General features: G+C 33.9%; 1 protein-coding gene across 1 annotated transcript in view; it reads right to left on the reverse strand.

Moving 5' to 3' along the window:
* The window catches only part of GPC5 (glypican 5), a gene marked incomplete at both ends in the record, with an annotated part of 1,327,667 nt that overhangs the window by 662,969 nt on the left and 644,654 nt on the right, over positions 1-20,044 (reverse strand). The window contains one exon of the mRNA XM_079721818.1: positions 5,223-5,379. Within this exon, the coding sequence (XP_079577944.1) occupies positions 5,223-5,379 (157 nt within the window). The remainder of the gene's footprint in view (positions 1-5,222; positions 5,380-20,044) is intronic.

Genomic DNA, 20,044 nt, shown 5'->3' on the forward strand with positions numbered 1-20,044 from the left:
ATTTCATTTGTCTTTAGTATAATTTTCATAAGTAGTGTAAAAACTGTGGTAGATGACAATTTCAAAGTGTTCACAACTTTGAACATTGAACAGGATCAGGAAGTGTTTCCTTGTGCATTTCTCTGGTTTTATCATGACCCTTCAGTATTAGACACTTGCAAAACATAGATCAAAGTGTTCAGGGCTTCCCTGGTGGGGCAGTGGTTGAGAGTTTGCCTGCCGATGCAGGGGACATGGGTTCGTGCCCCGGTCCGGGAAGATCCCACATGCCGCGGAGCGGCTGGGCCCGTGAGCCATGGCCACTGAGCCTGTGCTCCACAACGGGAGAGGCCACAACAGTGAGAGGCCCGTGTACCACACACACACAAAAAAAGTGTTCAGTCATTATTCAAGATTACTTTCACTGTGTCACAAAGGGAAGAGTCTAAGTACATTTATAAAGATGATTTATTTTTAGCTTAACTGAATAAAGTAATGATAGCTGTTTAGTTATTTTCAGTACAGTTTCTTACATTTGGGATAATTTATTAATGGTCTATTTATCAACACTTAGCAAAATAAGCTGAATACATTTTATTTTAATCAAATTGGATGAAACTTGAATTTTAGAAACTACTTTTATATACTTGGAACTGTTATTAATGTAAACAAATATTACATGCTTGCATTATATGTTTTACATAATTTATATTGGAAAGAAAAAAATCACCAACTAGAGAACGTAAACTATTACAAAATGATTTGTACAAAATGAATAATTACATAGTTTTAGTTGTTCTGGAAAATAAAGATTTCATTATCTAAAGAAAATGCAACTTGAAGTACTTTTTTTCTTTTTGAGTTCTTCCTTAACCTCCATGTCTAGCTGAGATTTTGAAATAAAGGTGATTTATGGTGAAAATAAGTTTGAGGAAGCCAAGAATATCCACTTGCTCTATAATCCTGCATTATTAAATAAATCAGCACCTTTTATTTTTCAGTGGATAACAAAGTGACATTTTCATTTTACTATGCACATGGAATACACTATTCTCTTCCAAGGTCACTGTTAGTATCACACTATAGATACATTTGTTAGAGGCTGATCTAAGGTTCGTTACTAAGTGACAAATCCAAAGCACAATATAAACAATAGTTCTATTTATTTTAGTCTATCAAAGATCAACCAAAAGTTCTTTCTAGATCTAGTAACTTAATATTCCAATGTATTATCCTTTTATTTCCAAATAAATCTCATTTAAATTAAATACTTTCTGTTCTCATCAGCTTACTTCCTGATGTAACACATAGGGGAATTCTCTATAGCTGGAAAAGGCTATCTACCATATTATTATTGCTATTATGGTGCAGTAGGTGGCTTGTGGGACAGAAAGTAGGTGAGAATAGAGATCATAAAAGTTTGAGACTGAGTCCTGGCTTTCTCAAATATTTAGAATTTGAGATGAGGATGTGAACCTATAAAAGAGGAAGAGCAGCCCGGGAGATAAGAAGAAACAAATGGTAAACAGCCCTTCCCAGGAAAGACTTTCAGTGTCTTTCAGGACAGACTTTCAGGGGCCTCCTAGCATGCATTCCGGATGGCGATTCAGGAGGGCATAGGGCTCAGAGTGCTGCATTGGGACCCATTTCATGACTGCTCTGCAGAGGTATGTTAAAAACACTATCGGGGAAAAAGTCATTTGAACACATTCTTAAAAACCTCTGTTGTCATTTACAGGCTTCTCAGTTAAAATAAAATTATGTTTAAAACTGCTAAAATGCTACATAGTATTGTACAACCAATGATGAATATGACAATAGACGGAGATTATCTCACACAATCTGAAGACTTAAAATCACCCTATTATTTTTGAATGTGTGGTGTCTGAACCAACTTGTGATCAAATTCATTTTGTCTGAGATTGTTACTGTGAACCATCTTACCAAAATAAATTTGATCATGGATTATATATTCTTTTAGTTAAAAGTGGAGTTACTGCAATTTAAATTATAACATCACATAAGAATTGCAAGCAGTGCTACTGCAGATTTTCAAAAGTACATGTGGATAGTTTTGCTGTGGCCTCTCTTTAGTGGCACTTTGGTTTGTTTTATAACAGTTGAAAATAACAGAATTTGGGGATATTAGAATAGTCAAATAGTTGAAAAGTATTGATGGTAGTGAGAGTAGTTTTGCTCTGCATGGCTACAAGAACAGAATTTGTTTCTTCCACTGGCGTTTAAAACCTACCATCCCTTAGCTACTTTGAAAGGATGGCAAGTGTCCAGGATGAGGGGAAATGAAAGTTCAAAGCCATTCCAACCCTGCTATTCCAAGGTACTAGTGAAATAACCATACCTACATTTATGAGCCAAATTCGATGCAATAAAAAATATAGAAAAAATTTTCTGTAATATTAGGATTTTTAAACCACTCTACTAAAATAAGAAAGTATTTTCAGTTTCCTAAGAGTGAACAGTACATAGTATAGATGTTTTTTATTATAAATACATCAGTTCACATTTAAGCATATCCAACAGGTATGATATAAATAGAGATAGTTTTAAAAGCTAAATATTTGTAAATCATTTGATAACATCGTTGACAAAAACAAAATGATACCTAAGGGGTACACAAATATTTTGGTGGTAAAACATTGCACACTGAAATATATAAATCCCTCTTGTCTGAAATAAACATTAACCAAAACAGAAACAGAAAATCAGTTCAAGTGTTGGTCAGTAAGATATTTATCAACTTTGAACATTTGCATAAATGGAGCAAAATCATTAAATTTATAAGACACAGTATTACTATTATTCCTTGTAACTATATATAGCTATAAATAAAAACATACATGTATAACTATTTTTAATCAGACATTTTGAACTGACAAATGAACTATGTTCTACTTGTATTTTATAAAGAATAAACATAAGTGTAAGGAAGAAATAATGATGCATTTCAAATTTTTAACAAAAATGACACCTTGATAAACTTTTTAGAGCACAATATTTTTAAGTCATTAAGACCACCTAAAACGATATCATAAAATGCTTTAGCAATATATCTAACCAGCCAAACACAGGTAAACTATTACAGTGCTTTATAAAAATAGAAATGTGACCTACGCTTTGCTACTTGCCATGTCCCTCTTTATTTCAGCAGGCTATCCACAGTAGGTTCCTAACCACTTATTAAAAATTGAAAGGCAACAGCTATAAACCCTTAGAAACATGATAGGTAACCCACTTACAGCAGATGTGGATTTTTTTTATTATTTACCTGCAGTTGCTGAAAACCATCATTTCCCCAATTCTGATGGATAGTTGCTTGTACCATACCTGTCCATTTCAGCAGTAATTGAAAACACAGTTTTAAAGTGAAAAATTCATTCTTGTCACCTTGACAAGCATGGTTTTGTAAGAAAACTATTAGTAGTTGAATATCCTCCACCGTCTCTACTCTTCTTGTGAAATAAGCCGAAAGAGTTATCTATTAATACATAGAAAGTTCTTGAACTTATAAATAACTTCAGGAGTGAAAAATCCCTATTAAAATGCTAATTCTACACACACACACACACACACACACACACACACACACACACACACGCAATTTACAGAAAAAATTGTAACCTAAGCTGTTTGGATAATAATTTTTAATGCCTTAAAACCCTGCTAATATTCAAATGGAAAGGAAATTATGGTACATATAAATACTCAAGATCAAGTGAAAATAAAAGATTATTTAATATTATCCTAATAGATATGTATCATAATTCCAAAATACGATGGAAGGCATTTTAACTCTTAGTAAAAATGTTATTTTCCTAATGAAAACCCTTTTCCATTTGCTTTATCTTCCTTTATTTTTTTGGCCTAAACAACAAAAGATAGAAAAACAAGAGAAATCAATCTGATAAATGATATTAGTACCAATAACAAGAACACATATCCCTACTGCTCCTACATTAGGAGAAGATGTGTAATCTTCACTAGAAAATTGTGTTAATACATCAAAGAATTTTGTGGTCCTTTGTTCAATTGCTACTCCAGTGTATTAAACCCTGTCTATTTACTTTCTATGTTAAATTTATTACTGTTTCTAACAGGAAAACATGTACCTTTATATTGTCTTGATTTTGTACCTCCTCCAGCTTCCATTCCTTTAACCAATATATTTGCCTTACAAAACAAGATCCTAGAAGGAATGGGGTATTGATACTTGAAGCGTTGGTAGTGTTCTAAATTTACTACAAGAGAACTGAAAAGTAAATGAATTCTTCTACCACCAAAGTCATGAAAAGACATTTCTACCAGGTCCAAAGCAGCCCTTTGTGATTTAGAGGGAGACTATCAGGCCAGCCTCCAGATAGGGCTGCACAGGTCCAGAAGATTACTTTATAAAGTAATTCCCTTTGGTATGACCTGAATTAAGTGAATAGTTGAAAGTTAGCTGCTCTGGGTACCTTAACTTTCACACTTCTTTCTCAGTTGATAACTTTGGTTGTCTTGCCTGTGTGAACATATACATGCACATAACAATGAAGAGCCTACCTTCCTCATTTTGTATGTGAAGACAAGGAAAGGAAATTCATCTGGTGATATTTTTGGTTGTCATTATTTGGTAGTTTTATCATTTGTAATAGTGACCAGTCCAGCAATACCAGAAATGTTTTTTAAACCCACATGATCAAAACAGTGTGAATAATTGGTGAGATCTTTTTTGGAAGAACCAGTTCATAGGAGTTAAACCCAAGTAGTTTCTCACCATAACTAACCATATATTTAACCAGTTTCTTTGTAATTTGAACATGAAAACCTAATACAATTTATCTAATGGCATGATAATATAATAAAATTGCAGAATGTTAGTATTTAGTAGGGCTCACACATCCTGGTTTCACCAAGATACATTTACTGCCCACCATACTAGCTATCTCACAACCTACAGACTATCCCACTTTAAAACTATGAATTCTCAGAACTGACGGTCATTCACTAGTTTTTCACAGAAAAATATCATTTCCATTTAAAGTCATTAGTTAAAAAGAAACAAAAACCCCAAGAATGCATGTCTTGAATAACTAAAAAAAAAGGGGGGGTTTATTTTCACTTCCAATTCCTCTTGCATTTTTCTGAATTCACTACCATTATTTCTTTATATTCATAATAATAATTTTCCTTAATTATGTCTCCAAATCCATGCTTCAGAAGTGGTGTTAGAATCATACACTTACAGTCTGTGATTTTCAGTGTCCTCTTGACTTCTCCACTTCCTGATCCCCTGCAACCATCTTCATCATCACAGTCCCCACTGACCAGTTCAGCCATGTCGCCACCACTGCCCATGTGAAGTTCCCACTTGCTGGGTTTGGGTGACCTACCCTGTAACAGCTAAATATGGATACCAAACACATTTATTAATAGAAAATTCCAATCATTTAAGGATGCTATTCAACAATATGTAGAAATTAGAACTATTTTCTTATGTGGATCCACTGTTTTGATGTAGACACCTTACCACATCAAGTATGCAAGAAAGATCAAAAACTACTGAAATAATAATAAATAATGGGCAAGATCTTAAAGCTGTAAAGAGCTACAGTCTGCCTACTAGCTCTGTGATACAGCTTTGGAAAATAAATAAAACAAGATCTTCTTGCTCATGGATACTTTGGTTAGAGAATCCGCTGTTTAAGCAGGGTAAATCAAACTCCAGTACAACACAACCCCTTCTGCAGTGTATCGCCTAATAATATTGTACTGTTTTGTAAACAGACAGTCCAAAATTTCCCAAAAAGAAGAGTGCTATTCTTCCAGAAAAGATTCAGTGAAAGGAATATAGAATTCTGGACATGTACATTTATAGTTTTATTTAAACTTCATGGATTAAATACTTAGACCAATGTACATGGCACAGAACTGAACCTTGGAACAAAAGACTTAGGTTCTACTTCCATTTATATGAATTACTTAAGAAATTTAACCAACTTTTTGTTCTTGGTTCTCAAGTATTTCATTTACTTTTATGAGCAAAATAGATGGACTAGACATTTCCCCCTATAGCATGGGGAAAATAATTTTTTTGAATAATATTGGACATGCCTAAACTCCTTTTCCAAAAGGTAATGTTATGAATAATAGACTATTTCACTTAAAGCTAAGACTGAGTAAAATGATCCAATATGTGACATTTACCCCTCTAAGGCAGTTTTGGAGGACACGTGACCAAGCATGAGCACTAGAGGGCCCTGCCATATTGTGAATGAAATATATTGCAGCTGAACAGTTAATGGGCATTCAAATTTTCAGGGTGTTTTATGAAAGTATTAGGGTTGTTATTTCTTAGAGATTTTCCAGATAACAGTATTAATTAGCAGACAATAATCAAACACACAACTCGACGATGGCATTCTATATTGAAAAAATAAAGAGCAATCCATCCTCGGTACACGTAAGACAAATATGTTTAGCATATAAAGAACACTAAGATTAAGCACCTGGACTTTGACAATTGATAAACTTTCAAAATTAAAAATAAAATTAGGTCATGAATTCTGAAATGTATTTTCTTAAAATTTATTTTCCTTGACAAAAGTGAAATGTTAAAACAATTTGACAATAATTTAAAAATTCTGATCAGGATTTATTTCTATTGATCAGCATTTCCCAAGTGTTAATAGGTGTTAAATTTTAAAAGAAGGCTTCTTCCATGGTCAAGTGAATTTGGGATTAAGTTAAACCAAACTTCTTATCGTGTTTAATGCACTGATATGTATGCTACTTCCTGTAGTGGGGTGTGGCAATGGGGAAATACAGATATGTAATAAAGCATATAAAAATTCAAAAATCTGAAAAAGGAAAGGAAAAATAAATGTCATTATATTATAAAAATTATATTTAAATGTTCTATAAATTTTAATACAATAATACCATTTATCATTTGTTATTTAACATAATCATAAAGGGCTGGGACTCAGAGGTCCAACATACCAAGAATTAACTCCTGATTCTGACATATATTAATCATATGACATTGGACATTGGGCAAGTCCCTGAATAACTCAGCTCTTTCATAACTAAAATAAAGACAATAATATACCTGGATCATTGTTCTTATTATGAGAAAAATACCTAAACTATACTGCATGGTGTTGCCACATTAAAAATTAATATATTTTGCTAATTATTATCTTTGTTATTATATATTCTATTGCAATATTGCTTAAACACTCAGAACACAATAATTGAAAACTTATTTGATAAAGAATTCAATTACATGATTTACATTAAAATTTTTCAAAGTCGTAGCTTACACGTACAATAAAAGCCAAACTCTCTGATGATGTGTTATTCCTTTTGTCACTGACACTTTTTCCCAACGTTTTCCCATTTCAACTTTATTTCCCCTTTACTTTCCTAAGTATTCTTCCAATATTTTACTGGGACCTTAGTCAGAACAAGAAAGAATCTCACAAACAGCACCAACAATGTATAAGTCACGAAGATCCAGCTCAGTGAATGTGAACTCAGAAATGCAAAAAGAAAGATAGCACATGTAAAACAAAACTTACTGTTTTAGGTAACTGGTTTTGGTTGAAAGCAATTAAATGCATTAATTATCAGAGAATGATTCATTAGTTTATAGTGACTTGTAAAAATAATAGATGACACTAGAGAAAAAAATATTTTTTTTTAAATTAATATATTTACTACTTTTATCTTCTCCATCACTTCAGTGACACTCCAAGAAACAGCTAAGGCACACAAACATATATTTAAGAAATAATACTATATAAAACCATATTTTAATTTAAACTATCTGTGGTGCAGCAGGATTATAAAATGGGCCCCAAGACTTCTTACTCAAATCCCTGGGACTGTGAATATGTCACTGTCACATCCATTGCATTACATGGCAAAAGGAGTTTCACGAATGATCAGCTTATACAAATATATCCACGATCCCATCTGATCCATGCTTCCAGGTCCCCAGTGATCCCATCTCTCTCTGGTAGAGTCAACATCTCCATCTGCATCTCCTCTGCATGAAGATTCTGTTTTAAATGCTCCCTATCTTACTTCTCAATCATCATACATCCACAAAAGTTCATTTTCATTCTCACAATTATATTAAAACTTAATTTGTGAAAATTCCCAATAAATTTCTAATCAACAAAAACAATGAGCTTTTTGCAGTTAGACCCTTATTCAAAATGCCACTTCGTTGGGACTAAACTATTCTGATTTCTTCTTAGTTTGATCATCTTTCTCCTCGCTTCCAAAACAGTAAAAATGTTTCAGTTAATAATGTAAATCCCCTGTTCTTTCTTTTTAGTCTCTTTCTGGGAACCCATCCTAACAGATTGTGCTCTCACCTGTATACAGAGCACACTCAAGTCTTTATTTGCAGCCCTTGTTACTCTTTAGCTCACCAGTAAGCAGTAGTTAGATATAAAATGTACTCTACTACTTTGCATCTTAAAATAGAACAACTCACCTCCACTATTCAGGTATCATTACAACTTATCTCCCCAACTCCCTCATTGTGGGGGACACTGGTCTCTCCTGCCTACTACCACTATATTATTTTCCTCAAATCAGTATTTTCTCTGCCTTAGTGCTTTTTGTGACACTATACTGGTTTCAACATGTATCCAGCAGAGAAATATCAATCTGGATAGTTGAGTCACAGAAAGAAGTCCTGGGATGAAATGTTTGGGAAATTCATACTATGTCCCCTTCTTGAGATCTAGGAACTAAAGGCTCATGGGGAAGCTTACAGTAAGTAATCTGTTTAGTTGAGATTCACCTTACATTTTCCAAATTAACATAAGCAAATTAGCCCCTCCCCTCACACAACAACCATTGACATACTTTGGAAATGAGTCCATAATGAAAAGTTCAAATTTAGCCTCCAGTCAAGGTCCCATAAAATATACTGATTAAAAAAAAAATTATATCTAAAGCAGCACCCCCCAGCACCCAAATTCCACCACACAGCAATTTGGTTTTCTTACAGAAATTGTGTGAATTTATATGTTTATAATTTTGCTTATGCTTGTTTTATTTTCTCTTCTTTATCACTATTATCATTATAAACAATATGACATGATATCACTAACTTAATTCTGTCTTTGAAGGAGGGAACCCATACCAGAGTAAAAATGTCTCCCTTCATCCTCATCCTGCCTTGGCTCTGAGTTTGTCCATATGTAAAGATGATGACACTTTGAACACTTCAACTGATTCCCCTGTCATGGAGCGTAGAAAGTTGATCAATACATACATATTTACAGAACTATTACAACATAGGAAAGGGCATGATTTTGAGTCCCAGCCACATATTAATTGTGTGCCTTTAAGCCAATCACTTAAGCCCATTAAAGCTCATTTTATTCTATTGAATAATAATCCAAAGGAAAGCACTTTATATACTATAAAGCACTGCACTCATTTACAGTGTTCTGTGCAAGACACCGCATCCATAAAATTGAGAAGCCTACAAAGTAAGGACAGAATAGAAAAAAAATTCAACATCTTTTAGAGTGTTCCTTTTTTCCTCAGCGCCATGCAATTTGTGCAGTCAGCTGATTAGCTGAAAATAGTTTTGATGACTGATGCTTCCTGCTTATGTTTAATTGGTTTAGGAAGCTCATTAGGGATGCTATCTCAGAGGATGAATTTGGTGGGTAGAATATCTGATGACTCTGAGGCAAATGTATTTCTTTCAGCTGGTGAATTAATCTCTCAACAGACTCAATTTGCCTTTTACTAAATGTCTGGCAATATCCCATGGTTGCAATAGCCTTTCAAACACTTAGAATAAAATCTCGCTATAGATGGCTTACATACACATGTTTGCTGTGAAAGAGAAACATATTCATCACATTCAACAATCTTCACACATGAGAGCAATGGAATGTGCTTCAAAATCCTACATATAATGATACATCTCTAAAATATTCCCTCCATCTGTTTCCAATCTTTTATACAGATATACAAGAAGTAAATATGTGTTTAGAACATATTAGTTATCATATGTTCTAGTCATCTATTCAAACATAGACATGGTAAAAGATTCTGTTTTACAATTTTGTGTTATTGATGGGTATATATGTTGGGTGGTAAAAATTCAAATGCTGACAGAAAATTTCAAACCAGAAAAATGAGGCATAGAAAAAATTGTGCACTCATTTCATCATTAATAAAATATCTCTAAAGAATATATCTTAAGTAGAGAACAAAAAATTCTCTATGTATAAATACATGTTAATATGTACATATATATGAATTTAATTTCGTTATAAAAAACTGGTATCTGTACTTTCATACAATTCAAGTAAAACCTATAAAGAAATGTATGGGAAATAGGAAAACAACAGAAGCTTATAACATTTAAAAATTGGAACTCTGATTCAAAATTCCTTATGACGTATTTTTTAAATTTATCTTTGTAATAACATATTTAGATTAGACCTTTTTTTATAAAAAACCTCTTTATATAACTGCTCCCATTTTTTCTTGCAATTTAACTTCCCTTTCCTCAAACCTCCAATTCTGTTCCCATCTATACCCCAACCTACTCCTCCCTATTTTCACCTTCATCACGTAAACTTTTTCATCTTTTAAATGTTTTCCTTATAGTAAATTTTCCACTCTCTTTCAGACTTAGAAAATATTTTATCCACATAACCTAAATACCACAAATCTCCAGATTATATTAAAGATTACATTTTCAAAAGCAGTTAAACCTTTATAGGCTATTCTACCTAAAAAGCCAAGCACATTTTACAATATGTCATGTTATGTTAAGTTGACCAGACACGGAAGTCATTTCTGTCGGATTTCTTGTCAGTGTTTGCTTTAACTTTGAGCTTTCTGATCTCAGCTTCTGTTGTGCTGGTAATTTGAAAGGTCACTGTTCTGTGACATTTGGTTTATGCAATGCAGTCTGGTAATTTATAAAAGTCTTGTGATTTTGTAAATAGAATACTGAACTTAGGAAAGGCTTACTACATTCATTCTCTGGCCTCTTAAACTGTAAAGAAGTCATCTGTTCTTTTTCCCCTAAGAAAATTCTGTATATCTCCCTTCCACTGTGCCTGAACCTTACCTTCAACTCAAAATGTGGCCAGTTCCATTTTCTGAGCTGCCATAACAAAAGTGACCAGATAAGATTTATAATTAATGCGTGCCTTAGTCCAAACTCGAAACTAGACCTCACAGGATAGTTAAAACTAAAAGCTGGTGAGTTAAGTGCAGGAATAAAAGGAAACAGGGACATAACCACAAATAAGACTCAGGAAAATTTTTGGCCCTAAAGAGGAAGTGTGCATGCCAAACATTATAAATTATCAAATGGCTTTTGTGAAATGTCTATGTCAAAACACTCCAAGGACCCAAAAAGAACTGGTGAAAAAGCAAAACAACCTTTCTTACAAGACAACCCCAGAGTTACTGTTGGAGACGTCTATGAAAACATCCATGTCAAGTCAGCTGGACGGGTCCAGAAGAGCAATAGAGGAGTAGGGGAAGATACAAGGACATTTGGGGAGGTAAGTAATGTAAAATGACCCTGAAGCAGGAGAAGAAGGGGAGAAGAAAAGTGGAGGTTATAAGTAAACTAAAAGCCCAAACCTGTTCAGTGGAATAACTAGATGTGCAATGAGAAATCCTGAGTCAAACATTTTATTATGGGGTGACATGATGTATACCAATTATACCACTGAAAATTTTTTAAAGTGTGAAAATTATTTTGTTGATGTCGCTACTTCAAAGCTAATTTCTTAATTTTCAAGATCACTGCACGTTCACCAACACACGCACACACACCCACACAAAGTCACATATACATACTGTCACCCACCAATATTATAGGACAGAAACCATCATCCGGGTTTCTAGCTGACCCAGGCTTCATCTATGATTGAAATTAAAGGGCATTCTAAACAAGAATGAGCAGATATTAAATAATTTTATTATTTTGCATTCCTGAGGTACAGAATAAATTTATATTGTTCATGGTGTGGTTTATCATTGTGAAGTCATTTTTTAACATGTCAATAGCCTGTATCTCTTTAACTAGGTCTTCATATGCATGGGGAGGATTTAAATATCCACCAAAATCATACAGACTCACATGGAAATTTGCCTCAAATGTGTCGTTACTTGTGCCCTGGATCACTTCAGGAAACTGCCTCTGCTTGGTATAGGTGTCACGGCAATTAAAGGTACAAGTAACTTACTGTTGAGAACACGTTTAACTATTTGGCTAGTTATCCTATACCATCTTCCTGACATTACAGAGCCCAGCAAATGAATTTCTAAAATCAAGGATAGACCAAAACTGAACATCTACTGCTCCTGAGGAAAATAAGTGAAAGCATTCCAAAGCATAGAGGGATTGATTGAAGATGAATTCAACACAACTCAACATCATCTGGTGAATCAGGCTTCTATTCACCACACTCTACCATATCATAAAGGTAGTTTTACATGCATTTCCTAGTTAATGATGTAGATAGTATTAATTTTACATGTGTTAGCAAGTGAATGGTTTTCTTCCCTCAACCTACCTGCTAAATGTTCCCTCACTTGGTTTAGTCATAAAGAACAGAACTGTCAGTACCAGCATCTTAGTTATCTGTTCTGACAGGAAGACCAGGTCATTTTTACATGGTATACAAAAATTAACCCTTTCCATCATTAACCTAGATTTTTCCTTACCATTTCTTTTTTATTGCCTTAATGTGTTTCTGACAAGACTAGAAGATTTATATCATTCAACTGTTATGTGTTTTAATCATAGTCCTTTAATCATTTATCTGCATAAGACTGATGTCATAGAAAGAAAATAAAAAGGAAAGAAAGAAAAGGAAGGAAGAAAGAAGGATGATGTTAGTCACCATGTGTTGCCAATGTAAGGGCTCCCTGATTAGAAAAGATTATTATTTGTTAATTCATCACAATTTCCATCTCCTTTTTCAAAGAACTGTGGAGGATTGCAAATCCATTTAAAACCTGGTTTTGGTAACCAATCTAGATTGCCTTCATTGGCCAGCTGTGCAGAATTCATTCTCCAACGTTCTATTAAAACATTCTAGGAAAGATTCCCCTAAAGTTTCCCAGTCTATGAAAGGTTTACTTCCAAAAGGAACTCATTCTGATCCAATTTAGTATGATACCCTTGTGTATACCAAATGGTTACGAGAGTTCTATCTTCATAAATGTCATTCTGGTTTTCACCTTTGCAATGAAGTTCCCTTAATCTAGCTTTCTTTACATAAACTATAAAAATATGGACAGAGATATACCAAGAGAGGATTAAGGGAATGTGATTTTACTAATATTCTAGAAGTAATTTGAGAAAAATTGTTAAAATTTGAGGCTGTGGTTGTCTTGGGGAGGGAGTAGGTGGGTATTCTAGGCCGAATTCCCATTAACTATTTACATGCGTGAAATTAAATCATGTAATCTTGCTGAGCCTAAATGTTTCAGCTGAAAAATGAAGAGGGTGAAAGATCCTAAATGTGTCTTAAAACTCCACTTTTCAATTCTAACATGTTTCAAGCCATTCTAACATTTGGTTTAGAAATAGGTCTTACATCATCAAGGCTTATTGTAGTCCTCCTTGATATTCATTTCAGTTCTATTCTTGCACTCCTTTTTCTGCTAGATTTAATTTTTTTTTTAAGTATACATTTACTATGGGTTAAATTGTGTTTCTGCAAAAATATATGTCGAAGCCCAAACCCCTAGTACCTCAGAATGGGACCTTGTTTGGAAATAGGATCTTCACAGAGGTAATCAAGGTAAAATGAAGTAATTTGGGTGGGCCCTAATCTAATATGATTAGTGTCCTTATAAAAAGGGGAAATTTGAACACAGAGACAGACATGTTCAGAATGAAGGCTGTATGAAGAGAGAAGGAGAATTCCATGAAGGTGAAGGATTGGACTGATACACCTACAAGCCAAGGCATATGAAGGATTGCCAGCAAACCACTGGCAGCTAGGAGAGAGCCATATAACAGATAACCCTCACAACCCTCAGAAGGAACCAACCTTGCTGACATCTGGAATTCAGATTTCTCTCCTCTAGAACTGTGACACAATAATTTTTGTTAAGCCACCCAGTCTGTGGTACCTTATTACCATAGTCCTAACAACTGAACACAAAATTACATACTAATTTATGCACTAAAAAGTGCATAAATGATAAATGTACAACTCCAAGAATGTTTCAACCTGACCTCAGCCACGTGACAACCACAATCATGACACACAACACTACCATCATCCCAGAAGCCTCTTTTATGCCTCAGTCATTTTCTTCTCCCAAAGATAACGCAAGTTTGACTTCCTTCACCACAGATTCACCTTTTTTCTGAGGAACTTTACATGAACTTAAGCACAGTCTGTGACACTATAGGTGTAGCAGCAGTTTATTCATTTAATTGCTGTATTTTATTCTACTGTATCAGTGAAGCATACCTTTTCATTCTTCTGTTGGTGGGCAATCCTACAGTTTCGTGTCTCTGGACATAAAAAAAAAGCATTGGTACGAAAAAATTTTAAATGTCTCTTAGTATAAAGAGCCAGTCATATCTGCTGGTTATATACCTAAATGTGTAATCATTATGTCATAGAGGTAGGTATCTGTTAAACCAAACTACCTTTATTTATTATTTATTTTCTCCTTCTTAATATTAATGTATAATTTACTCATAATAGAATGTATAGCTCTTAAATATACATCTCAATGTGTTCCCCCATAGGTCCACACACAAAAATACAACTCAGATTAAAAATATATCACAAGGACCCCAGAAATCTCATTGTCATCAGAGTCAATAACTGCAATCAAAAGCTAACTCCTATTCTGACCTCAGTTCACCTATATTCATTTTGCCTGTTAATGAAATTCACAGAAATAGTGTCATGCGCTATATAACCTGTTGCATATGGCTGTTTTTATTCAACATTATGTTTTAAACATTCATCACATTCTTATGTGTACCAATAGATCATTCTTTATTATTGTGCAGGGGAGGAAAAATATCATTTCCTTTTAAATTCTCAGCTAGAGCCCCTGTAACAAAAAACAGATTAACAAAAAAGAAACAAAAACAAAAACAAAACAGATTGACAACAGAAAAACATACAAATTTTTTTAATAGAAGTTTTACATGACACAGTAGCCTTCGTTAGGAAGAAGCGGTTAAAGCTGAGCATTTTTATACTAGGCTTGTTGAGGACTGGAAAATAGTGATAGGACAAAAAGAGAAAATTTGATAGGACAAAAAAGGAAATGGGGTAAATGTAGTAAACTGGGAAAAATAGCAAGGCTTGGGCATTCAGACTCCCCTTGGCATCCCTCCTATTTGGAGATAAGGATGCTCCTTTCCTGGGGTACAAGGAGGGAACCTCTCATATGAGGGTTTTATGACCTGCTTCACAGAAAGGTCAGAAAATACTTCCTGTACCTGATGTATCTCAAATTTCTTTCTGCCAGGGTGACATAGTTTTGGTAGTGTATCCTGAATCCTGTCAATTGCAATATAGGTGTTCCATTTTACGAAGTAGCAGCAATTTGTTGATTTATGTCAATGTAATTGGACAATTCATCTGCTTCTAATTTGGGGCTATGATAAATAATGTTGATCAAATATTCTTGTGCATGTCTTTTGATGGATTTAAGCATTCATTGATCTTGAGTATATAGCCAGGAGTGAAATTGTTGGGTCATAGGGTATATAAATATTTAGCCTTAGTAGATATTTCCAAACAGCTTTTCAATATAGTTGCTCAGATTTACATTCCTACCAGTAATATATGAGAGTCGCAGTTATTTCACGACTTCTGCAACACTTGGTATTATTGGTCATTTTAATCTTAGGTATTCTGTGGGAGTGCAGTGGTATTTTAGCATCATTTTAATTTGCATTTTACCAGTGATTAATGATTTTCATATGATTTGGTTTTTTGGTATCCTCTAATATAAAGTGTCTTTTCAAGTCACTTGACCATGGGAAAAAAATAGATTATCTGTATTTTTCTAATTGATTTCTAAGAGTTCTTTACAAATTTTGGATATGACTCTTTTGTTTTCATACTGTACTATTTTATTATTTTTATTTTCCCTTTCTTTCCACTTTTAGATGAATCATTTATTTTAATTTTTTCAGCTTATTAGAATACCTGTTACACCTTTTTGAATACCCAAGGACTGTAATTATAATATTTATAATATATTATTACAGACTTATTACACCTCAAATGGTATTTTAACCACTTCTCCAACAATGAAAAAGCCTTAAAACATTTCAACATTATTTAGTCACTCTCATTCTTTGTTGTCATACATTTTATTTCAACATATATTATAAATTCCAAAAGACATAGTTATTACATTTATGCCTACTTCTCATACCTATTTCATGGTAAATATTCCCTATAAGTTCCTTTTGTTTTAATATTTTTGTTAGATTTTGGCATCAATATTTGCTGCCTTCCCACAACAAATTGGGAAGTGTTCTGTTTTTTTGTTTTTTTCTTTTTTGCGTACATTTTCTGAAAGTGCTTGTGTAAGATTTGTCTTATTTACTCCTTAAGTTTTTGGAAGAATTTACCAGATAATCCATCTGTCCTGTGATTTTTTTGTGTGTGAGAAATGTGTTAATTATAGAAATAGTTTCCATAATAGATTCAGAGCTCACTGAGATTATCAAATTTTCTTCTTTTGCCAATATTTTAAGGTTGTTTTTCTATGAACTTCATTGCTTCCTCTAGTTTCATACTTCTATATGGAGTAACTTTTCTTTAGCCTGAAGAACTGAAGTATTTCTTATAGTTCAGGTCTGCTAGTCAAACATTCACTCAATATTTATTTGTCTAAATATATTTTATCATGCCTCATTTTTATGTATATTTTCATTGGTTATGGAATTTTAGATGGCCATAATTTCACCCTCAGCATGTTAAAGATGTCATCCCACTGTCTTTAGTTTTTGTAGTTTTGTTGAAAATCTTATTTTTGCTGTTTTACTTGCTTTTAAGACTTTCCTTTTGTCTTACTTCAAGAGTTTGACTATGGTCTGCAAGTTGGACTATAGCTTTCTTTGTATCATGTTGCTTACATTTTATTGATCTTTTTAAAAGTGGGTTGATATCCTTTATGGCTTTACAAATTTCTTCATCAATTGCTCTTCAAATACGGCTTCTTTCCTATTCTGTCTCACTTGTCTTTGCTGGTCTCCAATTACAGGTATATTAGGTATATTTTGGGTATATACAAATATATTGACTGTGACCCATGTCTCTTATGCTTTGTTCGGCTTTATCCAATCTCTTTGCTTCAGTTTAGATTCTTTGTGTGGCTCTTTCTTCAGGCTCCTTTCTTGTGTTTTATTGTATTTACTCTGATTTAAACTATTCAGTTAAGTTCAATTATTGTGCTTTTCACATTAGAATGTGAATTCAATTCTATATGAATTTTTACATATTTTTTCAAATTCCTTGCTAAATTTTTTCATATTGTCCATTTACCTTTATTTTATTGTCATATTAGCAATAGTGCTTCTGAATTTTTGTCAGATGAATTCAGAACTCCATCATCTATGGATCTGTGCCTATTGTCTGCTTTGTGTGTGTGTGTCTGTGTGTTAATTTGCCATTTCACATATCTAGGCATTTTTTTGGTTTCATGTTGGACATTGTATATAAAAGAACAATGACCCACAGCCAACATCATTCTCAATGGTGAAAAACTGAAACCATTTCCTCTAAGATCAGGAACAAGAAAAGGTTGTCCACTCTCACCATGATTATTCAACATAGTTTTGGAAGATTTAGCCATCAGAGAAGAAAAAGAAATAAAAGGAATCCAAATTGAAAATGAAGAAGTAAAGCTGTCACTGTTTGCAGATGGCATGATACTATATAGAGAGAATCTTAAAGATGCTACCAGAAAACTACTAGAGCTAACCAATGAATTTGGTAAAGTAGCAGGATATAAAATTAATGCACAGAAATCACTTCCATTCCTATACACTAACAATGAAAAATCTGAAAGAGAATTTAAGGAAACACTCCCATTTACCGTTGCAACAAAAAGAATAAAATACCTAGGAATAAACCTATGTAGAGGAGACAAAAGACCTGTATGCAGAAAACTATAAGACACTGATGAAAGAAATTAAAGATGATACAAACAGATGGAGAGATATACCATGTTTTTGGATTGGAAGAATCAACATTGTGAAAATGGCTATAATACCCAAAGCAATCTACAGATTCAATGCAATCCCTATCAAACTGCCACTGGCATTTTTCACAGAACTAGAACAAAAAATTTCACAATTTGTATGGAAACACAAAAGACCCAGAATAGAAAAAGCCATCGTGAGAAAGAAAAATGGAGCTAGAGGAATCAGGCTCCCGGACTTCAGATTATACTACAAAGCTACAGTAATCAGGATAGTATGGTACTGGCACAAAAACAGAAATATAGATCAATGGAACAGGATAGAAAGTCCAGAGATAAACCCAAGCACATATGGTCACCTTATTTTTGATAAGGCAGGCAAGAATATACAATGGAGAAAAGACAGCCTCTTCAATAAGTGGTGCTGGGAAAACTGGACAGCTACATGAAAAAGAATGAAATTAGATCACTCCCTAACACCATACACAAAAATAAACTTAAAATGGATTAAGGACCTAAATGTAAGGCCAGACACTATCAAACTCTTAGAGGAAAACATAGGCAGAAGACTCTATTACATAAATCACAGCAAGATCCTTTTTGACCCACCTCTTAGAGAAATGGAAATAAAAACAAAAATAAACAAATGGGACCTCATGAAACTTCAAAGCTTTGCACAGCAAAGGAAAACATAAACAAGATGAAAAGACAACCCTCAAAACAGGAGAAAATATTTGCAAATGAAGCAACTGACAAAGGATTAATCTCCAAAATTTACAAGCAGCACATGCAGCTCAATATCAGAAAAACAAACAACCCAATCCAAAAATGGGCAGAAGACTTAAATAGACATTTCTCCAAAGAAGACATACAGATGGACAACAAACACATGAAAGGACACTGAACATCACTAATCATCAGAGAAATGCAAATCAAAACTACAGTGAGGTATCACTTCACACCGTTCAGAATGGCCATCATGAAAAAATCTACAAACAATAAATGCTGGAGAGGGTGTGGAGAAAAGGAAACACTCTTGCACTGTTGGTGGGAATGTAGATTGATACAGCCACTATGGAAAACAGTATGGGGGTTCCTTAAAAAACTAAAAATAGAACTACCATATGATCCAGAAACCCCACTACTGGGCATATACCCCGAGAAAACCATAATTCAAAAATAGTCATGCAACCCAATGTCATTGCAGCTCTATTTACAGTAGCTAGGACGTGGGAACAACCTAAGTGTCCATCAGCAGATGAATGGATAAAGAAGATGTGGCACATATATACAATGGAATATTACTCAGCCATAAAAAGAAACGAAATTGAGTTATTTGTAGTGAGGTGGATGGACCTAGAGTCTGTCATACAGAGTGATGTATATCAGAAAGAGAAAAGTAAATACTGTATGCTAACACATATATATGGAATCTAAAAAAAAAAAAAACGTTCTGAATAACCTAGGGGCAGGACAGGAATAAAGACACAGATGTAAAGAATGGACTTGAGGACACAGGGAGGGGGAAGGGTAGCTGGGACGAAGTGAGAGAATGGCATGGACATATATACACTACCACATGTAAAACAGATAGCTAGTGGGAAGCAGCTGCATAGCACAGGGAGATCAGCTTGGTGCTTTGTGACCACCTAGAAGGGTGGGATAGGGAGGGTGGGAGGGAGGGAGATGCAAGAGGGAGGAGATATGGGGATATATGTATATGTATAGCTGATTCACTTTGTTATAAAGCAGAAACTAATACACCATTATAAAGCAATGATACTCCAATAAAGATGCTTAAAAAAAAAAAGAATGATGAAGTACTCAGATGATGTTAGGTTCAAGAGAATAT

The sequence above is a fragment of the Hyperoodon ampullatus genome (assembly GCF_949752795.1).
Source record: "Hyperoodon ampullatus genome assembly, chromosome: 16".
Lineage (NCBI taxonomy): Eukaryota > Metazoa > Chordata > Mammalia > Artiodactyla > Ziphiidae > Hyperoodon > Hyperoodon ampullatus.